The sequence below is a fragment of the Eufriesea mexicana genome, unplaced genomic scaffold (genome assembly GCF_001483705.2).
Source record: "Eufriesea mexicana isolate 0111107269 unplaced genomic scaffold, ASM148370v2 scaffold474474858, whole genome shotgun sequence".
Lineage (NCBI taxonomy): Eukaryota > Metazoa > Arthropoda > Insecta > Hymenoptera > Apidae > Eufriesea > Eufriesea mexicana.
This window is the reverse complement of record NW_016907910.1, coordinates 375,936-402,117: the sequence shown is the minus strand read 5'-3', so window position 1 is coordinate 402,117 and position 26,182 is coordinate 375,936. Positions and strand designations below refer to the sequence as shown.

The following is a 26,182-nucleotide window of genomic DNA, read 5'->3' as shown; positions in this document are numbered from 1 at the left end:
TTCAATTAATTTCGTTTGAAAATTGTTTGTCAGTTTCAATATAGATGTTACGGGCTACAGGCGATTATGAGCCACGTATTTTTCAGAACCGAATCGAATCGGGTCACTATTTGTTTGATTCGTGACACTTTTACACATGTCCATTTTATAAGGTATGATGCGTTTATATTACGTCTGTACATAAATAACAACGATGTTTATAAATTAATTAGTCTTTATCGCAAATATTGTAAATAGACAACGACCGGCAAATTGATCCTGTCCTCGAAAAAACGTCGATGAGCCATTCACTGTGCTTACTGAAGAAAGCTATTTGTCATTGATATGCAGCTTACCGAACAGTACGATTATTAAGGTTCGTTGCATTAAATGGTTTACTTACCAATGGTTTACTTGGAAGATAATATTAATTAACGTTAAAATTACGATTTTTGTAATGTTAAAATTTATTTTAGCGGTAATACGCTTACGCAAGAATGTATTACATTCATAATACATCTTCGACATAAAAAGAGGAAATTAATAATATTCTTAACGTAAAATATTTTAATTGCCAAATATTGATGAATCGATACATTTATCTGTATCCCTTTTTATGTACAACAGAAAATCTACAGAGACTATGCTATTTCAGGTGCGACTTGTTAACCAACTACTATATAAAAAAATAGTCGGTTGGGTAAAGAGTTGATATTAAAAAAAAGAAAAAAAAAGAAGGAAAAAAGAAACTCCGTTCCATGGACAAGAAGAAAAGTATGTTCGGTAGCAGTAGTGTAGGAATAATTGGAAGGTGTTGAATATAAGAGCAAGCAAGTATTATTCGCCGAGAAGTGTGTTTTCTCTCACTTGTGCTGGCAAATTCTATGTATTATATACCTATCAAATAAATATTATCTGAATTGAAATATAACTTATTAACATCACCATTTCCCATTTTGTAACTAAGCTAGAATTATTCAAAGAAATATCTTATAGTTCTTTAAATATCTATTTAAATATTTTATTTACTAAACAAATTTCTTACTTAAATTGCAACATTGCATTTATGATATATTTCCATATTTATTCAATAATTTTATTTTTAAATATGGAATGCTTTCACATCATGTTGTACAAAATGTGCCGCGAGATGTCGTTTGTATGTGTTTATCTGCAATTTATTTTCTGTTCTCGCGTTGACAAGAAATTCTCTCGAGAACTTTAAATGTATTTTTTGTGACATAGTTCTCTTGTTTGTTAGTTTTATATCCTTATAGCAGTCAACAGAAAAATCAATATAATTAGAAATAGAAGTGCTATAATGCTCAATGCTTCTTTTTAGTTCGTTCTTTTACGAAAGAATAATTTTAAACGATGGAAGGTTCGAAAGTGGCAAAAAGAATAGCACCAGACGATTCCGATGAAAAATTACTCGAACCTACTTTAGTAAGAATTAATAAACGTGGTTGTGCGCCTGATAATATTCACGTGGATAAAAATGAGGTATCATTAAATGCCTCTTCAAATGTTTTCTATTTTGTTAATAACAGGAACTTAAAACTTTTTTAACAGTTTAAAATAGGTCGCGCAAGAGATAATGATGAAATCATTTTGGATACAATGATATCTAGGAGACATTGTATTTTAAGATGCGAAGGAAATGACGAATGGACTATTAAAGATTTTAGTTCTTCTGCTACATTTGTTAATGATGTTCCTCTAACATCTGGTGTCAGTCAGAGACTTTATGACGGGGATATCATACAATTTAGTATATCTGAAGAATTTAAATATATGTTCACTCTTTCTGTTAAAGATGAACATAAAGCTAAAAAGCCTAAGTTAAATGAACAAATATTAGATAATGTTCGTATAGAACAAAAGACATTTGCAGAAAATCAAGAATGTCAGAAAAGAGTTCTTAAAAATAAACTACAAACAAAACAAAAGGAACAGGACAAATTGAAACAGCAATTAGAGCAGCTATTAAAGCAACAAAGTGTCACAAAAGAGGATACTGAAGATCTCAAGAAGCAAATTACAATACTAGAAAGTAAAATAGAACATGGTAATGTTCAAGAGCAGTATTTACAACATATGTATGCTGAATTATTAGAAAAACTGGAAAATGAAAGAATTCAATTTGAAAAAAGATTGAATGATGAAAAACAAAAATGGCAAGAAGCGTTAAATGTAAGTAAACTGGAAAAAGAAATGTTAGAATTGAAAATGAAAGAACAAATGGAAAAATGGAGAGAAGAGCAACAAACTGAATGGAAAAATGTTATGGAGAATAGAGTCAAAGAAGAGAAAAGTATACAAGCCCAATTATTAAATGAAAAGATAGTTTTAGAAGAAAAATTAAAAGAAACAGAAAAAGCTTTGAAAGAGAAAGAAGCTAAAGTAGGGACAATACCGAATAATGGTATAGTTATATAGTATATTTTTCATGATAAAGACATTAAATATTCTATTTAATTATAATAAATTTATTGTTTTTTATAACTAGTTGCAGGAACTTCTGATAATTCCAATGATAGTTGTATATTTTTAGAAATTATGAATGATCCTTCAGAATTTCAAATTGTAGATACAATAGATTTAACAGCTGCTACTCAGCTTACCATGGACACTGAAGGGAAAGAAAGTGTGCTTAATAAAGTTAATGATATAATGGATGAACAGTTAACTTGTAGTATTTGTTCAGAATTATTTGTGAAAGCAACAACATTAAATTGTATGCATACATTTTGTCAACATTGTATAAATTTGTGGAACAAAAAAAGAAAAGAATGTCCAGTGTGTAGAACACCAGTGTCATCAATGAATAGATCAATAGTCCTTGATAATTTTATTGAAAGCATGTTAGAAAATTTACCTATTCGATTTAAAGAAAGAAGAAAAGAACTTGTAGGAGAAAGGAAAGGTAGGTTTACAAATAAATCATTCTTAGATTTATAAAAAAAATATGATTTAAATGACTTTAAAATGTTTTAGAAATGGAGCACAAGAGAAAAATTCATTAAAAAAATTGTCATAGGAAAAAATAAAGTTTAACTTCTTATTGTCATAATTATAATACTCATAATAATAATAATTATAATAATAACTATAATATGTTATATTGATATGTACTCTCTTATTAACTTTTATCAAGCAATGATTATATTTGTTTGTATTAATAACTCTTAAATGTTAGCATTATAAAAATAAGATATAACAGTGAAAATATGTAAAATATGTATGATTTATTTTTGCTATAAACTTTTTAAAAACAAATTCCTTTTTTTATGTAGTAATTTGCGTACATCAATAAATTTAAATCGAAAAAAAATATTATTAAAGGAAGAACAATGCCGCTCTCTGGAGGCGCAATATTAAACGATTATCTGCGCATGCATTTATATAATCGTAATCGTACAAGATTTCATGAAAATCTGCCAGCAATCGTACGTCGACGTGCGCACTTATGAAAACACGACTTTTAGAGAGTTGCGAGTTGTGATACCTAACTATACTGAACGTCGCGTAAATGGCGAAATATATACTACGACACTAGGGTAAAGTGAGATCTTTTTGTGCGGAGGAGTGCTTTATTGGTCCGTTGGTGCGATAAACTTTTCGTGTCGCTAACGGACCAGGCGCGACGTTATTGTTACGTTGTTTTTCACAGTGGAAAACGACACGTCTTTGGAAGGATGGCGACCTGACCCCTTCCGAATAATGGAATACTGTGCACAACGGTACGTTTCTCTGTGTAAGCAGGTCGTATCTACCAAACTATAGATAATTATTTCTTATGCATATTGAATTCATGATGTGCACCTGCACAGCAACTGCTCCTCTGAATTCCCTGAAGGTTACATAGTGTTATTAAGATAGTGTCACGCTTACAGCCGTCGTCATGACAAACTTTTTTCACCTTTCTTCGTACTTTAATGATAAACATAATTTTATAATATCGAATTTATAGCCACGTGTTCTCATTTATTATATTTGCAATTTCATCAATTGTGTTTTATGAATGATTTATGTGGATATTTACATATCCGAATTATTCTAGAAGTTGTGTTTCATTATCCATAAAAAAACTAAGGAGGGAGAATGCTGTCAATGTAATTCTTAATATAGACGTATCATAAGAAGTTTTAAGCATTTATTTTTCTTTCTTTGCATTACTTATTACTTTTTATAAATTAAATATAGTATGTTATATACATATTCTAATGACATTTATTAGCATTATATTTTTAAGTTGAATTAATATTATATTAATATTTATGTATATTTTAACTTATTTTTGTTTTGATTTCAGATTGTTTGTTTGAAATACATTTAATTGGTGCTATAAAACTTACAAGGTAGGTTCTATTATACAACAAACAAATTTGTAAATAAAGGTATATATTTTATGTTGTTTCTTTGTTATCACACAATTAGTAGACATATTTGTTAATTTTATTTAGATAGCAATGAATAATAGGATTTATATGCGTTTGTTATAATAATGATCATTTCTTTCTGTAATTTATATTAAGATGGCTGATGTTGATCCTGAAACTTTATTGGAATGGCTCAGTATGGGCCAAGGTGATGAAAGAGATATGCAGTTAATTGCTTTAGAGCAATTATGCATGTTGTTACTCATGTCTGATAATGTTGACCGATGCTTTGAATGGTATGTTGTATACATTAATATTTATTAATTTAACTATATAAAATTTAACAAGTCTAATTTATATTCTAGCTGTCCTCCACGCACATTTCTTCCTGCATTATGTAGAATTTTTTTGGATGAACTTGCACCAGATAGTGTTTTAGAAGTGACAGCTCGAGCCATTACATATTACTTTGACCTTTCTCCAGAATGTATACGCAGAGTAATAGGAATGGAAGGTGCTGTGAAAGCTATTTGTAGTCGCCTATCTGGAGCTGGCTTAGGTTCCAGAACTAGTAGAGACCTAGCTGAACAATGCATAAAGGTATTGTATTACTTGGTTATTGTCAAATATAATGTTAAAAAATATTAATTTGTGTCATTACCTTAGGCACTAGAACTTGTATGTGCAAGGGAAGCTGGTGCTGTGCTTGAAGCTGGTGGCCTTCCATGTGCTTTATGCTTTATTCGAGAACACGGAGCTCTTGTTCACAGGGACACACTGCATTCAGCAATGGCTGTGGTTACCCGTTTATGTGGGAAAGTGGAACCTCAAGATAAATCTTTATCAGATTGTGTTGAAGCTTTATCAACATTATTAAGACATGAAGATGCACATGTTGCTGATGGAGCACTTCGTTGTTTTGCATCATTGGCTGATAGATTTTCAAGAAGAAACACAGATCCTGCCCCATTGGCCTCACATGGATTAGTTTCTGAACTCTTGTATAGGTATCTCTTTATAATAAATATAATATAAGTATTTATTCCAAGAAAATTAAATACATTACAATCATTGTATTTGTGTTTATCAATAGGTTATCAAATGCAGCTGGGCCTGGTACATCAATAGCAACTACTTCTGGAAATCCAAAAACACCTCCACCTTCTAGTACAGCTTCAACACTTCCTAATCCTGAAGCAAATTCTTGTGCATCTGTTTCTACTATAATTAGTCTTCTATCAACACTTTGTAGGGGATCACCTTCTATAACTCATGACCTTTTACGTTCTGAACTACCAGACGCAATTGAAAAAGCTTTAAAAGGAGATGAACGATGTGCGCTAGATTCCATGAGATTAGTTGATTTATTGTTAGTTTTACTATTCGAAGGAAGATCAGCATTAGGTCGTAATACAAGCGGAGGTCCATCTGGTCCTGTGTTACCACGATTCAGACGTTCAGAAAGCGCTGGAGAAAAATCTCATAGACAACTGATTGATTGTATTCGATCAAAAGATACAGATGCATTAATAGAAGCCATAGACTCTGGAGGCATTGGAGTTAATTTTATGGACGATGTTGGACAAACATTGCTTAATTGGGCGTCTGCTTTCGGAACTCAGGAGATGGTTGAATTTTTGTGTGATAGAGGAGCAGATGTTAATAAAGGTCAAAGATCGTCTAGTCTGCATTATGCTGCTTGCTTCGGAAGGCCAGCTATTGCTAAAGTATTACTTAGGCATGGGGCAAACCCAGACTTACGAGACGAAGATGGGAAAACACCACTAGATAAAGCCAGAGAACGTGTAGATGAAGGGCATAGGGAAGTTGCCGCTATATTACAGTCTCCTGGTGAATGGATGTTACCAAATCAAGAACATAGAAAGCCAGAAACAGAAGCAGAATTTACAGAACCAAAAGGTGATCCTGAAATGGCTCCAATATATTTGAAAAGGTTATTGCCAGTATTTTGTGCAACATTTCAGTCATCTATGTTGCCAAGTGTTAGAAAAGCCAGTTTAAGTTTAATCAGAAAGATGGTGCATTATATTCAACCAGAATTACTTATCGAAACATGTGGTTCTGATAGAATGGGAAGCTGTGGTGCTATGCTTGTAGAAGTAATTGCCAATGTATTGGACAATGAGGTAAACCAACATAACATTTGTTTAATTCTTACTTTTTCTTTTTTAGTTTATATAAATTTTGTAGGCCTTGCAAGATAGATATAAATTAGTATTACGAGATTAATTAATGTTTTAAAATTCTTAGAATTCATGCAGGCAGACAGGCAACCAAACAGACAATGCTAGTGATTTAGTTAAGATTGTTCACAGGAGCTTGAGATAAAAACACCATCACCACCACCTCCGCCTCTCAAGCCGATAATTGGCCCAAAATTACGTTGTCTCGCATCGCGCAAGTCTTCCAGTTCCCTGAACTACATTGTCGATAAGACGGTAACGTCTGTTGTATATTTGCCAATCTCTAATTGAAACGTCCTTTGTGCCCCCTATATGCTATTCGTAAATCCCACTATCTTTTTACTGATCTCATTAATAATTATGCAAAGATTTCATTTATTATTAACATAATGTATTTATGACACATTTCATATAAAGGGTGAGATCTAACAAATATGCGCATGTTTTATACTCCTTTGCTGACAAAATTTTTTGTATAATATCACATTTAAATACCAAAAAACTATTTATAATATAGAGTGGTGATTTTTGAACTATGTGCATTAATATATAGAATCAACGTGCAATTTATTCTTTAGCACAGAATGTGGTATAAGAAGACAATCAGGGTATAAATTTTGTAAATAATAACAGCAAAGGTCACAGATTTTTCAGTGAATGGCCAGTAAAATTGCTATAAACAGGTGTTAATCATGATAGATTAGACACAAAGCTGGTTATCCATTTCTATTGACTGTCTGCCTGCTGCTGATGGGATTAATGGGCATTTGCTTGTGATTTCAATGAATCGCGTAATCGTTTTGCTCATAAATAAATTTGTGCTGTTACATTCGTGCCATACAAAATGACTGAATAAAACAATTATAGATATGTGATATACAAAATTGTGTAGTACTTATTTTATATTAAACTAAGAAAGAAGGACAGGAAATCTTTGTTTGACTTAACTGGACTTTCAATATCAGTAAAAAATCGTATTTAAAACATCTTTATTTTAATCTTAATAGGAGGATGAGGATGGACACTTAGTGGTTTTGCAAATGATACAAGATTTGATGATAAAAGGCAAAGATGAATTTCTAGAACATTTTGCTCGTTTGGGAGTCTTTTCAAAAGTTGCTGCATTAGCTGGACCACAAGAGACTGCTCCAGAACCAGAAGCAGAATCAAATCAATCTGAAGAACAAAGAATGGAAGATGCAAAGGAACTTTTAATTGGAAGAGCTTATCATTGGAGAGATTGGTGTATCTGTAGAGGACGTGATTGCTTATATGTATGGTCTGATGCAGCTGCCTTAGAGCTATCAAATGGAAGTAATGGATGGTTTAGATTTATACTCGACGGGAAATTAGCAACGATGTATTCCAGTGGCAGTCCGGAAGGCGGAACAGATACATCAGGTACGTTATTCTTTCGGTCCTTCTTTTCTTCCTCTTTTTTTTTCTTTTTTTTTCTTTTTTTTTTCTTTTTTTTTTTTTTTTTGATATCGATACGAAATTCATCACCTATGTCTCGTCCATCTTGCCACTGTCTTTCTTGTTGAAGTGTTCTTTTCACCTCCACACGCTCTTCGCGACAGATAAATTGACTCTATTCAGACCACTTCTTTATGTTATATCTTTTTCATTTGTGATTAACTTCCGCGAGGGGAATAGTTTAGTAAATAACTGGTTTTACTAACTGCCTACAGGAAAAGGGAGGAACACAGAGTCGCTTACTACTGAAGGTAGGTACACACATGTTGAACTTTCCTAGTTGTGCACGCTATCCTATCCTTCAGTGTACATCAATTGCATGGAAATTTCTTTATTTCTGCATGATCTAAACATTTTCTGCCACAACATTATTCGATTCATTAAAAATCTTTACATCACTTGTAGTTTTGTTAACTGTATCAATTACTAGAATTTATACTTTGCAGAGAATCGGGGTGAGTTTTTGGAAAAGTTACAAAGAGCACGAAACCAAGTGAAACCAAATTCCGTGAGCCAACCTGTTCTTTCACGTCCTGGTACGACTCGTCTAGTTGTAGGAAATTGGGCATTATCTAGCAGGAAAGAAAGTGAATTGTGCATACACAATAGTGACGGTCAGCAACAAGCAACCATCTTAAGAGAAGATTTACCAGGATTTATTTTTGAATCAAATCGAGGTACCAAGCATTCCTTTATAGCAGAAACTAGTTTGGGTAAGTAATTTAGTCTCTATACAAATATATTCTTCATTACTTTCAATAGAAAATAAATAATTTGTTATTATTTTTAGGGCCAGAATTTGCAGCAGGTTGGGCTGGTAAAAGGGGAAAGAGATTAAGATCTAAAATTGAAGCTATCAAACAAAAGGTTAAAGTACAAGCACAGGATATTTATGAATGTTACTTTAAAGCTGCTCAGGCTCAGCCACGTGGTGTAGTTGCAAAATTGGCAGCCATTGTTAATCAGATAGAAAAAGCTTGTCAAAAACAACAGTCTGGAAATCGAGAATGGCGTAGTATATTACAAAGTGCATTAGAAGAACTTAAAGATTTATTAAATGAAGAAGGAAGAGTTTCTGCATACGAACTTCATTCTAGTGGGCTTGTGCAAACTTTACTTTCATTATTAGCAGCTCCACCAGGACCACAACCACCGACTTTGCGGGCAACTAAGCTTAGAATGCAAAGAATAGCAGTATTTAAAAATTGTTTTCATTCAAAAGACGCTAATAAAGAACATAATTCTGCTAAAATTCTAGTTCATAAATTGGTCTCAGTTTTAGAATCTATTGAAAAATTACCTGTTTATTTATATGATACACCAGGTTCGGGTTATGGTTTACAAATCTTAACAAGAAGATTGCGTTTCCGGTTGGAAAAGGCAGCTGGTGAAAGCTTTTTGATTGATAGATCTGGTCGTAGCTTAAAGATGGAACCATTAAGTACTATACAACAGTTAGAAAACCATTTATTGAAAATGGTAGCAAAACAATGGCATGATCATGATAGATCAACGTTTACGTTTGTTAAAAAACTGAAAGATAGAAATAAGATTACTTTCAGATATCAATACGATTTTGATGAAAATGGATTGTTGTATTGGATCGGTACAAATGCAAAAACTTGTCCTGAATGGGTTAATCCTGGTCAATATGGTTTAGTCGTTGTTACATCGAGTAATGGAAGAAATCTCCCTTATGGACACCTTGAAGATATCTTAAGCCGTGATCCATCAGCATTAAATTGCCATACAAACGATGACAGGCGTGCATGGTTTTCAATCGATTTAGGAGTTTGGATTATTCCAAGTGCTTACACATTGAGACACGCTAGAGGCTATGGTAGAAGTGCTTTGCGAAATTGGATGTTTCAAGCATCAAAAGATGGTATAATTTGGACAACATTGTACGCTCATGTAGATGATTCATCATTGAATGAGCCTGGTAGTACTGCTACTTGGACACTAGACCCATCGCCAGATGAAACATTGGGATGGCGTCATTTACGATTACAACAAATTGGAAAAAATGCTTCTGGCCAAACGCATTATTTATCTGTATCTGGATTTGAAGTTTACGGAGAAGTTACTGGAGTTTGCGAGGATTTGGGACGTGCGGCTAGAGAAGCAGAGGCTGGAGTTCGGAAACAACGGAGGTTAATTAAAGCTCAAGTTCTTCGTCATTTAGTTGCTGGTGCTAGAGTGGGTAGAGGACTAGATTGGAAATGGAGAGAACAAGATGGAGTTCCACCAGGTACATTTATAGTAAAATTGAATTGCTTTATTTGAATGTTACTTTTATCCAATGAATATGTAGACTAACAGATTTTTTTCTTATGTTAGGTGAAGGCACAGTAATAGGCGAATTACATAATGGTTGGATAGATGTAACATGGGATCATGGTGGTTCCAATTCTTATAGAATGGGTGCAGAAGGGAAATATGACCTAAGAGTAATTGGTACAGGCCTTGATACGGATAGTGGAACAAAAAGTAAAAGTGGTAGTGGAGTTCTAAATGGACGAAAATCTAGTAGCACTCCCAGTTTACCAGATTGCACTGATACTACAATGCGTGGTTCGGTAGCTTCAACAGATCAAGCAGCAAGTGCAGATAATTTAGCAGTTAAGGTATAATTTAAAATATTTATTGTTCTGTATACTTAATTTATATATACGTGATTATGTGCGTGTTCTGATTATTTTTTATATAAAGCATTGGAACATGTTACTATTAATTAAAGTAGAAAATCACTGGTTTAATGTAGTTCCAATTTCGTATTTATGATAAACAGCAAACCGTTGAATCGATAGCAGAAAATGTGTTATCGGTTGCTCGTGCTGAAGCGGTTGTTGCTGTGACTGGTGAAGGTGGGGCAAATTCAACGAACGAATTATCCGTTGTATTACATCCTAGGCCTGACACTACTGTGACAAGTGATCTGGCTACAATTGTTGAGAGTCTTGCCCTTAACACTGATTGTCCTGCCAATAGTAACAGCAATCGTGCATCTAGTAGTTCAAAACCATATTTTGCAACCGTGCGAGGAAATAAGGTGTGAAACTTGCATAGTTATTAAAATAATTCTTGTATGTACAATATATATAGCATCTTTAAATTTAAAATACTTTTACAGCCAGGATCAGGTTTATTGAGTCTTGAAGCTACTGAAGTATTAGACCGTGTTAGAGAAGGAGCTGACAGATTACGCAATAATACTAATAGTTTTTTGAGTGGAGAGTTGCTTAGTTTAGTGCCTGTTAGAATCAGTGTGTCGGGTGAACTAGAAGAGAATTCATTGAAGATTAAGTCTGTTCAGAGACACCACTCCGGAATTACAGATGGTATGATAATAATTGTTAATCATGATCCTACTTATGCATCCCATATCTCGTTTTTTCTTTATTTCTTTCTAAATATTTCTAATTCATATATACTCGTTTATTTATTTTTGGTATAAAATAATTATAAAAAGACTAAAAATTTGATTGTTTAATTATAAATACTAAACATATGTTACATCAAAATGTGTATATCTCACTTGTAAAAAAAAGTGTATTCTTTTGCTTCTTTGTTACTATTTACAAATATTTTTTTTATAATTAATGTAAAAATTAAGTGTGTTCCTCTAAACTAGCTGCCAAAGAATGTAGTCGGGACAAAGAAGCTAGCTCATCTACTCAAAATGCAGCAAGTGGATGTCCTGTTGTCGTTACCAATCCTATGTCTGTATCTGTTCCCAACCTTGCTTGTTCTGATGCTAACAATACTTTGGAACCAACAACTGCAACTGGTTTATTGGAAACCTTTACTGCAATGGCGCGAAGACGAACATTGGGTTAGTGCTAATGTATTTTTGCTTAACAGTACTTACATTTTAATAACTTAGTTTTAATAAATTAATAACTTATTTTTTTATATTCAATTAATTTATTTTTTTGTATATGTCTTTGTTAATAAATTACCTATGTAAGTCACTAAAAGGAGAAATTTCTATAGGACCTACAGGTGGGCAACATATTGCTTCCAATTCTAATACTGGTTCAAATTCACGAGGACCTAATTCTGTATCGAGTTTAGTTCGACTTGCCTTGGGTCCTAATTTCCCCGGCGGTTTACTCAGCACTGCTCAAAGTTATCCAAGTTTAACCAGCAGTGGTCAAGTAGCTGGTAGTGGTGTTACAACAACAACTGGACCTGGCTTAGGACAAGCATTTACAATGTCATTGACTAGTACAAGTAGTGACAGTGAACAGGTAAAACTGAACATTCAATAAGATATTATCTAATATTTAAAAATGTTATTTTTATTGACGAACGATATTTATCATGTATTATAAACATAGAATCTAAAGTAAAGTATATGATTCTATATAATGTAATAAGCAGTTATGGCTACAGGTTAGTCTTGAAGACTTTTTGGAATCTTGTGGAGGTATTGCAAGTTCTAGTGCTAGTGGCGGTAGAACTACAGGTGGACCAACTCTTTTAACCGAATTAGAAGATGACGAAGATGGCGTTCTTGAAGAGGAAGAAGACAATGATGAAAATGATCAAGAAGTATGTTGAAAAAATTGTTTTACTTTGCAATAAGAAAATATATATTGATTTTTTTCATCTCTTTCCTTTATAGGGAGATGATGAAGAAAATGAAGAAGAAGGAGATGGTTGTGATGGTGATTATGAAGATGTGATGGTAAGTCGCAATCTTCTGGCAGCATTTGTGGAAGAAGAAACTCCTCAAAATAGTAGGAGACGTGCATGGGATGATGAGTTCGTTTTGAAACGACATTTTTCTGCTCTAATTCCTGCCTTTGATCCACGGCCTGGACGAACTAATATCAATCAGGTAAATTGAAAAAAAATATTAAATAACTCAAATGATTGTAACTATATTATTATTATTGTTATAAAATGTATTATAGACAACAGATTTAGAAATCCCACCACCTGGTAGCGAAACTCAGTCAAATACACGTTCGGGTTCATTGCCAACACCTAGGCTTTCTTTAACACTAAAGGGACCAGGACTTCCTGGAGTACCAGATATTGAACTACCACTTACAGAACCACATGCTAGTATTTTTCAGCAAGTACAAGAATTAATACAGTTGACGGAATTGGGTAGTCGACAAGAAAAGCTAAGAAGAATATGGGAACCAACTTACACGTAACATATTTATTTTCTTGGTTTTATATAATTAAAAATCAAATAGTTACAATTACATGTTGTACCCTTTTATAGTATAATATACAAAGAAGCAAAGGATGAAGAATCATCTGGGAGAGCAACACCAGTTGTGACATTATATTCTCGCAATACAACTCAAAATTCTTCAGTATGTAGTGTAGAAGATGTATTACAATTACTGAGGCATGTTTATGTATTGAGTACTACTCGCGATGATGGTAAACACGTCGATTATGAAGAGTTTGAAGAGTCGTGTTGGGTTCATCCAGATGATTTTACTTCAAAGAAAATTACAAACAAAATAGTACAACAAATTCAAGATCCTTTAGCATTGGCTGCTGGAGCTTTACCAAATTGGTGTGAGGAATTAGCAAGAAGTTGTCCGTTTTTATTACCCTTTGAAACTAGACGACTGTACTTTAGTTGTACTGCCTTTGGAGCCTCGCGATCCATCGTATGGCTTCAAACACAAAGGGATGCTGTTCTTGAAAGACAAAGAGCGCCAGGTTTAAGTCCACGTCGCGATGATGTTCATGAATTCCGTGTTGGCAGGCTTAAACACGAAAGAGTTAGTGTACCTAGGGGAGAGAAACTATTAGACTGGGCAGAACAAGTACTGAAAGTGAGAAGATAATTAAATTGAATGCATACATTGCAATATTATTTGCACTTGAAAGAGAATATTACAGTTAAAAAATTATAATTTTATTACAATTACAGGTACATGCAAGCCGTAAGAGCATACTAGAAGTAGAATTTGTGGGCGAAGAGGGAACTGGTCTTGGTCCAACATTAGAGTTCTTTGCATTAGTTGCTGCTGAATTACAACGTAAAGACTTGGGTTTGTGGTTGTGTTGTGATGATGAAGAATCACCTGACATGGATCAGTCTCGAGTTTCCGGAGATCAGGTTCGGCCACCAGGATATTATGTAACACGACCGTGCGGATTATTCCCGGCTCCTTTACCACAAGATTCTGCAACGTGTGATCGTGCTGTTCGATATTTCTGGTTTTTGGGTGTGTTCTTGGCAAAAGTTTTGCAAGATAATAGATTAGTAGATCTACCATTGTCCCGTCCTTTCCTAAAATTAATGTGTCACGGAGACATCACAAACAATGTAAATGAAAAAATTGGTCTTAGTGGTGTAACTCAAGAAAGTATGTCCTCAAGTATGTCGAGTAGTTTTATATCGGAAGAAGGTGAAGCAGATACAGCATACTCTTCATTAGAACCACCCTCTTGGTATGCTGGATTATTGGATATTGAGGATTTGGTACTTGTTGATCCAGTAAGAGGTGAATTTTTAAAAGAGATACAGACAGCAATTGCCAAACGTAATAGAACGCTTTCCGATGGCCGCAATTCTGCCGACGATGATTCGTCGTTAAATATTACTCATCCATCAGGAATGTCAGTGCCTATTGAAGACTTGACCTTAATGATGACGTATTCTCCAAGTTCCAAAGTTTTCGCGTATGATCAAATAGAATTAGTAGAAGGTGGTACAGAGATTTCAGTTACTATAGAAAATGCAAAAGAATATGCCGAGATGACAATTAATTATTGTCTCGACCGAGGAATTTCAAGACAATTAGAATCGTTTAAATCTGGTTTTTCAAAAGTCTTCCCAATCGAAAAACTTCATGCTTTTAGTCCAGAGGAAGTAAGGGCTATGCTTTGTGGAGAACAAAATCCACAGTGGACCAGAGAGGATCTGCTGAATTATACTGAGCCTAAACTAGGCTATACAAGAGAAAGGTAAAGAAATTTTAAATACAGATAGTTTTAAGTATTGTGCAATCTATTTTACCAAAAATAATAATTTTTGTACTCCTGTAGTCCTGGCTTCCAAAGATTTGTCAATGTTCTACTTTCGTTGACTGGTCCGGAGAGGAAGGCTTTCTTACAATTTGCTACTGGATGTTCAGCTTTACCTCCTGGAGGATTATGTAATTTACATCCTAGATTGACTGTTGTGCGAAAAGTAGATGCTGGTTCAGGTGGTTATCCCTCTGTTAACACCTGTGTTCATTATTTAAAATTACCAGAATATCCTACTGAAGAAATACTTAAAGAAAGACTTCTGGCAGCAACTAGAGAGAGAGGATTTCACTTAAATTAATCTTGTTTCTGCTTAGGCAAGAAACTGCTACGATAATGTAGTCCGAAATATTCGCTCTTAATATGTGCGAATTGAACTTTGCTCTGCGGATTACATTGTGCAATTTATGCACGAAAGCCGAGTTTGGTCTTAATGTTATTTACAAAAAGCTAAAACACTTGTCCAATAAGAATCGGTACAGATTTCCAAAAACAATTTAGTGCATAACCTGGAACGGAAATGTTTACAGTATGCAAAATTATCTCAATGAAGTTGATAAGAATTCACAATGTATCATAACTATTTAAACATGTAATGTTATATGTTGATATGTTTAAATTTGTACATTTTGATGGAAATCTATAATGTAATTAATAACAAATTATTGCTTTACTGTTTTATATTATGCGTTTAAGTTTTATTAATAGTGAACTGATCTCTAAATTAATGTCGTGATATGTAATGTAAAACTCTTACTTAATGTTTAATTAAATAAGTATATGCTTATTTAGTGTTGCAAATAATTATCCGTTCCAGGTATTGGCCATAACATATATTATGAATTTTGCCCAAATACAATAGAAATTGTATTTTCTCAACAAATGTAATTTATGCGAGTGTTTTCAAGTATATTTGCTGTCCTTGTGGAACAAAAACTTTACAGTTCCTCATTTTAGAACGAATGTTCGTATTGTCTTCTTTGTGAAATATTGTCGTGCTTGGAAAGTGATTCATATGTAAAAATAAGAAGAGGCATCTTTGATGAAAGCTTTTACTTTCTTTATCAAAATGCCTCTCGCATATATAGAGCGTTATAAAAACGCATAAGATGTGAATCAAAATTGACTTGTGCAAAGTGCTAAGTTTTTATCAATCACAATGAAAACGATGTTTTTTAGCATCTAGACCAATTTTCACAGCTTCAAATGTTTGTTCTTTTAACTAAATATCAACTTATCACCATGTTTATAAAGACGCGTGGGTGTCTGAATATAATGTCACGAGAAAGAAGATATAAAGTGTTTGAAAGCATTTCGATGGAAACGTTCTGAAGACTTGGCAAGCTGAGCACTCTGCATCTTTGTACAATATGCTACTTAATGCTCACTCAATAATTATAATTATAGGCGGAAGTCAGTATACTTGTAATAATAGTGTTTAGAAGAAGATATGAAAATAATATAAATGTGAAAAGATTGATAATGATATCGATATGAGGAATAGTTACTATTACTGTAATATAAATTATTATTGATTCTTGGGGAAAGAATAAAACAACAAAAAAAAAACGTTATAAAGTATAACATGTTTTTTAACATAATTTGTTACATGTTTTATACAGTTTACGAATATAATCATATGTATTTAACAATTCCTGTACCAGTTAAAAAAGATATATAGACATCTCATTAGATTTTGCATCATGTATCATCAATGCATACCACCAATATATTGTATCTTATACATTACTGATAGATTGTACCATGTGAATGTCATTTTTAGTTTCATAAGGCTATTATAGCCTATATATTACATATCACAATTTATAATACCAAAAATTTTTATTTCACTTTTTACAGTTTCGCTAGGGCAGGTAAGTCACTTCCAGAACCAGAATTTATTGATCGTAGTCAATTTTTGTGTAGCACTTTATTTGCTTCTGCACGTTCTTCTTCTAATTCCTTGGCTGTGATATCTAACTTTGACCTAGCAAAGTTACTAATTGAAAGTCCCTAAAAAATTAATGTAAATTAATTTTTTGTTTTCAAAATATATTTGAATATAAGACATTAGGAAGAAAAATTTACTTGAACAATTTTGTACTGTCCATTTTCTACAGTAACTGGGAAAGAGAACACAATATCCTTTGGAATTCCATAACTGCCATCTGATAGCACACCCATGCTAATCCATTCACCTGGTTTAGTCCCCACCCACCAATCTCTCATGTGATCTCCAGCTGCTTTAGCTGCTGACATAGCAGATGACATTTTTCTAGCAGCTATTACAGCTGCACCACGCTTTTGAATTATCTCCACAAAGATATTATTCAACCAGTCTTCATTGTTTATCTCTGTAGGCACTGATTTAGTGGAACCTTCAAGAGTCACAGTAGCATGAGCAGTATCAGGATATTGGGTTGAACTATGATTACCCCAGATAATAACATTTTTTACTTTATCAACCTATTTACAAATGTGTTATTTATTCAATTTTGAAAAGTATATGAGCATGTATGTTTAATATAAGTTTAAAATTAATTACCTGTACATTCAATCGTGATGCCACAGCTGCTTGAGCACGATTCTGATCTAATCTAGTCATAGCAGTAAAATTTTGTTTTGGAATAGATGGTGCGTAATGAGAGCAAATCAAAGCATTTGTATTAGCAGGATTGCCAACAACTAGAACCTTAACATCTTTTCGAGCATATTTGTTTAGAGCTTCCCCTTGAACTTTAAAAATTTCTACATTAGCTGCTAAAAGATCTTTTCTTTCCATTCCTTCTCTTCGGGGCATTGATCCAACAAGGAAAGCTGCAGCTACATCTTTGAAAGCTACAGCTGGGTCAGCTGTAGGAACAATTGCTGCAAGTAAAAAGTTCATACAATAAACAAAATGTAAAAAAATATGTACATATTTTTTATTAAAGTAAAAGAATGATGTAGAAAAAATAATATTATTATATGATCTAATGAATTTTATCTAATGTACAATATTTTTATTACAATATTTAATTTCAGAATGCTGGTATATTTTGTTATATCGTTAATAGTCTTTTAACTATAAATTTTTATTTTTACCCTTTAAGAGTGGGAGAGCTAAATCTTCTAATTCCATAACTACTCCATCTAATACTTTCATCATAACTGGAATATCTAGTAAATGAAGATTAATTGGTTGATTTGGTCCAAAAACCATACCAGCAGCAAGCTGGTACAATAAAGAATAAGCAATTTGTCCTGCTGCTCCCGTAACCACCACCGTTATTGGTTCACTCTAAAACATTTAAAAAAACATGAATTCTATTTTACAAACACTGAGTATTCAAAATTGAACTATAAGTATTGCCAATTATAAATGTAATAATAAATTTCTAGAGGTTATTTCATTTTGTGCTTTTATATTTCATTAAATAATGATTCCATTAATACAGGTGGTTAAATACTGTAGACTACATTAGAATAACAAATTAATAATAAATTAAAAAGTGTTAATACTTTATAAAATTGTTGAAGGTCAAATGTAGGTTAAACAATTATTACTCAGAATATAAAAATTAAAAATATTTTGCATTACTTTTGTAATGTAAAACGATTAATATATTTTTTCAAACTTACCATTTTTCCAGCGCTAATTTTTTTGAATGATAAGCTTTTTAAATAATAGGCCAGACAATAACTGTCGAACTCTCCAGCAATACTAAGGTCACTTAGAATGATTGGTGTAATAACAGCGACTGGACTGGAGGATAGATTTGAATTCGAATGATAGTTCTGGAGATCGTGTTTTAATAAAAATCAGCTTTAATTGATAAAAATGTCGTATTATTTAATTTATAAGTTGCATTACATGTACATAAAGAATATAATTTTCTTGTTATACAGTTAAGTTGGAATTATTATACAAAAATGTTAATTTTTATAAAAAAATATATGTGCAAACTAAATTTCGTTGTTTCTTCTCATGTATACGTACAAACTCGTTTGCAATTAACAATAATAACTTAAACAAGAAGCTTAGAATAATTTAAATATATATTTCCGTCTTATACTAATGTCAAATACATACTTTATAGATAAAATTTTGTTGCATAATATTTACAGGTATCGTGTGGAAATTCAAAAATTTAGTTGAGTAAAGTATCCAATCGAAACTCAATCTACTTTACTGCCATCTATTTAGCAATGTTACAAAGTCAATAATGTACGTTTAAATTTTAAAAGAATGATTGGCGATCTAAAATCTAATGATACTGTGATATATAATTTGAACATATCAAATTTTTATATGAATTCTTCTATTTTTTATTTGAAAGTAGTTGATTAATTATAATCTGTATTTTAAGAGTTATTATTACATTTGGTCAGGATATTATACCAAATCAGAATTTTGAATATTTATTCATTGGTGTGGTGTTATCTATAACACGAATAGGAAAATGTTGGCTACTATGACGACCTAAAATTTCAACATCTGCTGCGGTCATGCAGTATCAGCACTGTATAGTGGATCGTGCCGCGAGGGATAGAAGGGACTAGATAAGTGCGGAGGTTACTCCGATTTTGACACATTTTGAACATGTTAATTCAAATATTAAGTTGACAACAGTTTGACAATTTGTCTGTAGCTAAGTTTACATGATAACCTACTTCACATATATGTACAGACGGCAATATTTATTAGCATTGTAGTTTATTTTCCTTGTGTTGTTGTATTTCATTTTTTGTTAATTTGTATCTTCGTAATACGCATTGCAGAAGTTATTTTGTAGCAGTATGAAGCTACATACAGATGTATATGACAAATTATATTTGTGAGTACTTTTTATATAATTATAATTACTACTTGAAAAGCCATGTGTTGACATTTTTATTAGATTGATAATTAATTACTTTTTCAGATACATAACACCTGAAAAGTTCTATGTAGAAACTATTGGAACTAGAGTGTTACTTGTAGTAGATAGAGTGAGTCAGCAAATTTATACACAAGGTAATTAAAATTATAACTTACAGTTGATATAATTGCGTGATAGATTTTTTAAACACTTTATACATCAATTAGTTGGTACAGCTGGTCAAATTCCATCAAGTGCAAGCCGCAGGAAAATATGGGGTATAATAGGAACTATACGGCTATTAGCATGCCGATATCTTATAGTGATAACAGATGCAACAGAAGTTGGAACTATAGCTGGTCATCAAATTTTTAAACTAGTTTTAACAGAAATTATACCATATTCCAAGTCTTTGCTACATCTCAGCGAAAAACAAGTGCAAAATAATACAACATATATAGAGATGATCAAATCTGTATTAAGTACACCTTATTTTTATTTTAGTTACACATATGATCTTAGTCACACAATGCAAAGGCTTCATAATACTCCACCTGAATTTTTACAGGTTATTATTAATTATTATTATTGTTTGTTATTATTACTTGTTATTATTTCTATATAATTATTTGTGTTTGATTATTTCAACATATTTTTTCTATTATATAGATGCCACTTCATGATAGGGCAGATCCCAGATTTATATGGAATGCTTACCTTCTACAAGATCTAACATCAAGACCTGAGCATTATAAATTCTGTCTACCTATCATTCATGGATGTATCCTTGCACAATAAAAAAAGAAAGAGAAGTAAAATATATTTCTCTTACAGTTTTAGGATATATATATTTTCCTTAACTGTTCCTTTAGTTGTGTCATTAAATACTATTACTGTAACTGGTAGTACATCGTTTAATTTTGGTATAGTATCTAGACGTAGCGTGCACCGTGCAGGGACAAGATTGTTTTCGCGTGGTATAGATTCCATTGGTAATGTTTCTAATTATGTAGAAACAGAACAATTAGTCGAATTCAATGGTCATCGTATGTCTTTTGTACAAACGCGGGGTTCTATTCCATTATTTTGGAACCAGGCACCAAATCTAAAATATAAACCTAAACCACAATTGAATATTCGTGAAGATCATCAAACTGCATGTGCACGACATTTTGAAACTCAAATATTTCATTATGGAAAGCAAATTTTGATTAATTTGGTAAGTCGATAAAAGCAATTGTAGAAAATTAAATTTGTACCATTGTTAATCTAATTCTGATATTTTAATTGTTATACAGATCGATCAGCGTGGTCCAGAAGCTGTACTTGAAAAGGCATACCGCAATGTAGTACAACGAATTAATAATCAAAACGTTCGGTACGAAAGTTTTGATTTTCATGCTGAATGTAGAAGATTAAGATGGGACCGTCTAAATGTCTTACTCGATCGATTAAGTCACGAATTAGAACAAATGGGTTACTTTTTATTGTTAGAAGATGGAACACTGCTGTCAGCTCAAGATGGTATTTTTCGTACCAATTGTATCGACTGTCTTGATAGGACGAATGTTGTTCAAAGTATGATTGCAAAGAGAGTGCTTAACGATGTGTTATCAAACTTGCAAATTCTTAGGAGAATCGAAGATCATCCTAGTGTCGAAGAACATTTCAAACGGGTAAATGTATTATTTTAGTTATGCTTTCTTTTTTATTTGAAATTTGTGTATATTATTTTTAATGTATTGGTTCTAGATTTGGGCTGATAATGCAGATATAATAAGTATCGAATACTCAGGTACTGGTGCACTGAAAACAGATTTTACTCGAACTGGAAAACGCACTAAGTTAGGCGCAATGAGAGATGGCTGGAATTCAATAACGAGATATTATAAAAATAATTTTACCGATGGTTATAGACAGGTATGCATCTTTTACCTATAAGCTTTATTTGCAATCTCTTACTGGTATACCTCATTACATATAAGAAGTTATATTATATTCATGTATAACAGGATTCATTGGACTTGTTTTTGGGCCGTTATATCGTACAAGATGGTGAATGTACGTTAATCCAATGTCCTCTGGACTCGGAAAAAAATTGGTGTTATGCTACATTCCCTGTGGTACTTCTCGTTGCATCATCCATGCTGGTTGCTCATATAATCTTGCCTTCGAGATACACTACTGAAATTTTGTTGTATATGCTATTTTGGGGTGCTATGGTAGCCGGTACATTTGCAACTATTATACATCACGGCAAGCAATACGTGGATAAACCTAAATTGCTTTAAAAAAGTTTTTAGGTGTAGGTAGCACATATCGTATAATATTTTTAAATTGCAAAGTTTTAAAAATTCCTTATTATTTTTCACATTTAAATTTTTAATCGCATCCTCGTATAGGTTTAAGAAAATCACAAGGCAATTTAATATTTTTCGTACGTGTATTACTGCATTTTCCAGTTTTGGAAATTTTTGTTTAACATTTTATAGGTGGGGTAAGTGTCGTAAAATTGGACAGATGTGTTCTTATCAATGTATATAGATGGATAATGTAGTTAATTCTTTTTAAATCACGATATTGTTAGTACTACGGCATTTTTTAAATAGGATAAGGTGTAGCTTATGAGGAATCCTACTTGTATTTTCTTCAGTTACTATAACTTGACACGTTTTAAAAAATCTTGTAAAGTATTGTAAAAAGATTCCAATTTTGAGCAACATTTGCTCGTATATAAAATCAGTTCGCATATAGCGTTGATATTTACCGTCCATAGATTGCCTGCAGTTACTCACCGTTTGGTCGTTTATTTTAAAATCTTGCAGGTGTCAGGCGGTATGTTATATCTATTTGCAATGTAAACAAAATTGATCGAAATTAATAATAAATTAATATTGATTTCTATCAATAAGAAAAGAAAACAGGTTTTAAGGAATATACAATCTTGACGATTGTTTGTAATTTGTAAGTACTAGAAGACCTAGTCAAAAAGCGGATTGCATTCTAAGACATGCAAAGTGTTATGTATTCCGACGTTTTTGTAGGCGTATAATATCGAACCAAAGTATGTAATGTTTATAAAGTTGTAATGTATCATAAGTCTGTAATAATCACCAGTTACAATTCCATGTAGTTAGACTAATAATTGTAACAAAAGATTGGGGGACATTCTGGTAAAGAAATATTTTTTAATATTTAAGAAGTAACTTTCATACTCAGATACCTATTCAATTGATATCTTGGAACGGGTTTGCGTTAATAAAATTTTGTTCTCTTGCAAACACGTTTAACGTATCCTTATAGTCAGGAAAATTAAATCAACCTCCATTTTAATTTATTTCATTAGTGATTTATTTATGAATCGGATGATTTTGTAACGCGAATATTGATTTATTAATTAAATATGGATCCATATCGTCTTTAGTATACCAATTAGACAAATTCAATTATAGTTAAAAATTGTTACTAATATTAAGGTAAAGATGCGGTGTTCAATCTATTTGTTTCTTACGTCGATATTTCTTTCTTTTTATCTTTATTACATTTGTAATATTATGAGATCTTGCCAAATTTTGACGCTTATTTATTATAAAAAAAGTTGTTAATTTTGAAAGTTAATGGTTGTAAAGATAAACTGCATTTTATAAAAATGCCACTGTCATATTCTATAGATGGTCCTTCTTTTACTTACAGGCTCCTAAGTATACATTTTAAAAGCGAGAAATTTTTTAAAGGAAAATCAAGTACAATCGACTGTCTTATACTTCTTCGTCTATATAAACCCACGATATGTAGGATAATATGTACTTTCAGGAAGCATAATTAATTTAGCAGTCGAGATGTTTACCTAAACAGGGAGAATTGCTCTATTGTTCGTGGTTAGATTCGTGACACGTGTTAGTTTAGGGAATGGGCGAGAAGCCTGAAATTCACCCGTGTCGAAGTGTAGGTCGATCTTTGATAACAAGGATGTTTATTTACTTCCTCGATTAAACATAACTTCGATTATCGCAAAACTTCACGAATATACTTGAAATTTTCGCGCATACGAGTCGATTATTCTACATGGTCGATTGTAACAGCCAGACACGGTAAGCAGACTCGATTATACGATTTTCTTGGTGTCTTTTAACGCTAATGGCAGGACGGTCGGGCGTCCGTCGGCCTCTCGTTTATTCCTATTGACAGAGACGTGGAGGAGGGGAAGGAAAACAGGCGGGCGACGTCATTTCCGAACCGAGGTGAAACTTTCCGTGGCTTTGAGCCTTTGACAAACGGTCGCCCGTAATTGGATTCGTTTTATAAAGTTCCAACGAAACGTGCAGCTTTCTGCTATTAATTGGAGATGGTAAGCGGCGCGCTGCTACAGCGGCGAGGAGAGTGCGGACTCGAGGTCGACGAGGGTGATTAATTTGATTCAATTACAAACCGACGGCAGATCCAGGGCATCGATTTTATTACCATTTCTCCTCTTCTCTTGCATCCATAGGATCTTCGTGTTCGGCATGCGACGAAGAAAGAGGAGAGCCACTACGAGCGCTGCTGTTCACTTTGCGTTCACTTTCCGTCCGGTGTTTCATCTAACCTTCTTGCATTCGATGAAAATCGATTATCGACGTTCGAGGTCGAGTATTTTTCATTGTCACAAAATGTCCGGTTGTAAACTGCGCAGAGCATTTTATATCGCTTTTTTTTTTCTTTCTTTTTCATTTCGATCATCTTGACTGTTCGAGCGAGTGTCGAATTAAAGTGCAATTAACGAATTAATTATGGTCAAAAGCAGAAGAGGTTCAAATCCGACATTTTGATCAATTTGCCTAGAATCGAGTGGGATAACGAAAATCCGTTTGCGCGTTTGAGATTATCGAAATCGCTGCAGGTATACGAGCTTCATGGCAGTTACGAAAAGGGAGAGAGGCGGCGAGAAGAATTTCGTAACAGCGTAGGTGTAGGCAGTGCTCGGTTTTACACCTGCTTGCGCGTGGTGTTGTAGATCGTTCGCCGGTTTGCATCCGTGGAAAACGCGGCTACCCGCCATTATACATGCTTCACGCCCCTCGAGTGGAAAGTGATCTGATAGCGGATTTTTATAGCGCGCGAGGAGAGCTTTCCAGCGGCGCGTGATCTATTCTTTTATGCCAGAGTACCGGTGGAAATTTTTCGAGAAATGCATTTTCAGCCGAGTCATCGTTTTTCCAACGTAATCGCCCAGTTCCATTTCCGCCCCTCTTTCTCTCTACGCGGTAACCGCCGTTAGCTTATTTACTCATTTAACAATTCTCCTTTCAGACGTTAAGAATTCGATGATGCCGTGTAGTACCACGTTAAATCGTAACATCAGCGGACACCGCCATGGCAATCTCCATCTTCGGCAAACACGCGGATACGAGGATGTCGGACGATCCACGAGGGAAGCCATTTCTGGCGCAGTGATATCTCCGCGTCACCCGTAGGTTCGCGGTTTCTGTAAATCTCGCTTTTGGGCCGCGCAATTTGCCGGCTGGAGCGTTTTGTGCGTCGTTTACACGGCGATTGCCCGATTGGCAAATCGTTGCGAACATATTTAGGGGTGGTCGCGCGTACAATGTGGTCGTTGTTCGCGCGTGTACAAGCGGATGCATGTAGGATCGCGCGAGTATGCGGTGTACGTACGTCGGTTACGTAGCTACTTACGGTAGCTTCCGTGATACATGGAGGTCGCACCTAAATTTCCCCTGGGAGTCATACGTCTCTCCGACCTCTCGGCAACCCTCTCTATTTGCCCTGTGTCTCTAGTCCCCTCTACACCGCTCTGCTCGCGATCTTCGCGACTATTTCCGCTTCCTCCTTTTGCATTCTTCCCTTGCTCGCGACCATCTCACCTCTCGCTTCTCTTTCCTTCCCCTGTCGCCTGCTGCGTCTCGCCGAACGTTTACCGGCAAAGATCAAACGACTCAGGCTACCGGGGAAAAGAAGCTGGCCTCGCTTCTTCGTCGTTCGTACACGTTAAAATAATTGAACGGGAACGGATTCCGTCTGCCGGCTGTCATCGAGATGCCTCCTCTGCTTGGCGTTTCAATTTCAATTTCTTTACTCTCATCGGCAGGTAGATTCGAGGCGATTGAAGTTCGTTACGCGGTGCGTCTGCCGACGAGATAGGCACGGCTTTGATCTTCCCGTTGCGAGTTTCCAAGCGAGATCCAGACGCGAGCTGACCATCGAAAGGAGGATGCTTGGATGAATCCCGTGGATCTCACCCTCGGCGTCTGACGAAGTTAAACGAAGGAAACGAAGGCGGATTAAACGCGCC

At 33.9% G+C, this 26,182-nt stretch overlaps 4 protein-coding genes across 12 annotated transcripts; 3 read left to right on the top strand and 1 right to left on the bottom strand.

Annotated features, from left to right (window-relative positions):
- The first annotated feature begins 1,186 nt into the window (after nucleotides 1-1,186).
- LOC108555817 (E3 ubiquitin-protein ligase RNF8) lies at nucleotides 1,187-3,005 on the top strand. The gene is made up of 4 exons (XM_017911645.1): nucleotides 1,187-1,482; nucleotides 1,552-2,404; nucleotides 2,489-2,905; nucleotides 2,977-3,005. The coding sequence occupies exons 1-4, from the start codon at nucleotides 1,354-1,356 to the stop codon at nucleotides 3,003-3,005; spliced, it is 1,428 nt and encodes a 475-aa protein (XP_017767134.1). The 5' UTR covers nucleotides 1,187-1,353.
- Nucleotides 3,006-3,476: 471 nt separating this feature from the next.
- Ufd4 (ubiquitin fusion-degradation 4-like) lies at nucleotides 3,477-15,529 on the top strand. 9 transcript variants are annotated; one of them, XM_017912057.1, is made up of 22 exons: nucleotides 3,477-3,722; nucleotides 4,295-4,340; nucleotides 4,518-4,657; nucleotides 4,727-4,961; nucleotides 5,028-5,368; nucleotides 5,455-6,508; nucleotides 6,698-6,820; nucleotides 7,573-7,966; nucleotides 8,257-8,292; nucleotides 8,488-8,754; nucleotides 8,832-10,292; nucleotides 10,382-10,668; nucleotides 10,833-11,093; nucleotides 11,175-11,382; nucleotides 11,676-11,876; nucleotides 12,038-12,294; nucleotides 12,440-12,598; nucleotides 12,672-12,887; nucleotides 12,964-13,208; nucleotides 13,284-13,851; nucleotides 13,950-14,989; nucleotides 15,071-15,529. In XM_017912057.1, exons 3-22 carry the CDS (start codon nucleotides 4,518-4,520, stop codon nucleotides 15,351-15,353), a joined length of 7,776 nt encoding a protein of 2,591 aa, XP_017767546.1. In that variant the 5' UTR covers nucleotides 3,477-3,722; nucleotides 4,295-4,340; the 3' UTR covers nucleotides 15,354-15,529. The 9 variants fall into 9 exon arrangements, with proteins under 9 accessions (XP_017767546.1, XP_017767537.1, XP_017767568.1 ...); XM_017912048.1 differs by having other exon boundaries at nucleotides 12,428-12,598; XM_017912079.1 differs by lacking the exon at nucleotides 6,698-6,820.
- Nucleotides 15,530-16,639: 1,110 nt separating this feature from the next.
- Mdh1 (malate dehydrogenase 1) lies at nucleotides 16,640-18,851 on the bottom strand. The gene is made up of 5 exons (XM_017911730.1): nucleotides 18,674-18,851; nucleotides 18,137-18,332; nucleotides 17,598-17,920; nucleotides 17,141-17,518; nucleotides 16,640-17,065 (listed from the first exon to the last, which is right to left on the bottom strand). Exons 1-5 carry the CDS (start codon nucleotides 18,674-18,676, stop codon nucleotides 16,964-16,966), a joined length of 1,002 nt encoding a protein of 333 aa, XP_017767219.1. The 5' UTR covers nucleotides 18,677-18,851; the 3' UTR covers nucleotides 16,640-16,963.
- A 919-nt stretch (nucleotides 18,852-19,770) lies between these two features.
- Sac1 (phosphatidylinositol-3-phosphatase SAC1) lies at nucleotides 19,771-22,379 on the top strand. The gene is made up of 8 exons (XM_017911794.1): nucleotides 19,771-19,869; nucleotides 19,957-20,048; nucleotides 20,121-20,461; nucleotides 20,563-20,674; nucleotides 20,766-21,112; nucleotides 21,192-21,569; nucleotides 21,646-21,813; nucleotides 21,906-22,379. The coding sequence occupies exons 1-8, from the start codon at nucleotides 19,832-19,834 to the stop codon at nucleotides 22,182-22,184; spliced, it is 1,755 nt and encodes a 584-aa protein (XP_017767283.1). The 5' UTR covers nucleotides 19,771-19,831; the 3' UTR covers nucleotides 22,185-22,379.
- Nucleotides 22,380-26,182: the final 3,803 nt, after the last annotated feature.

Bases quoted from the DNA above. Each gene is read 5' to 3' on its own strand.
- LOC108555817 (XM_017911645.1), top strand. From the start codon at position 1,354: ATGGAAGGTTCGAAAGTGGCAAAAAGAATAGCACCAGACGATTCCGAT. The intron at 1,483-1,551 runs GTATCATTAAAT...CTTTTTTAACAG, and splicing joins TTCACGTGGATAAAAATGAG to TTTAAAATAGGTCGCGCAAG. The intron at 2,405-2,488 runs GTATAGTTATAT...TTTTATAACTAG, and splicing joins AGGGACAATACCGAATAATG to TTGCAGGAACTTCTGATAAT.
- Mdh1 (XM_017911730.1), bottom strand. The intron at 17,921-18,136 runs GTAAAAATAAAA...TTTTACTTGCAG, and splicing joins AGCTCTCCCACTCTTAAAGG to CAATTGTTCCTACAGCTGAC. The intron at 17,519-17,597 runs GTAATTAATTTT...ATTTGTAAATAG, and splicing joins CATCACGATTGAATGTACAG to GTTGATAAAGTAAAAAATGT.
- Sac1 (XM_017911794.1), top strand. From the start codon at position 19,832: ATGAAGCTACATACAGATGTATATGACAAATTATATTT. The intron at 20,049-20,120 runs GTAATTAAAATT...TACATCAATTAG, and splicing joins TCAGCAAATTTATACACAAG to TTGGTACAGCTGGTCAAATT. The intron at 21,570-21,645 runs GTAAATGTATTA...TATTGGTTCTAG, and splicing joins TCGAAGAACATTTCAAACGG to ATTTGGGCTGATAATGCAGA.
- Ufd4 (XM_017912048.1), top strand. From the start codon at position 4,518: ATGGCTGATGTTGATCCTGAAACTTTATTGGAATGGCTCAGTATGGGC. The intron at 6,509-6,697 runs GTAAACCAACAT...GATTGTTCACAG, and splicing joins CCAATGTATTGGACAATGAG to GAGCTTGAGATAAAAACACC. The intron at 11,877-12,037 runs GTTAGTGCTAAT...AAATTTCTATAG, and splicing joins GGCGCGAAGACGAACATTGG to GACCTACAGGTGGGCAACAT.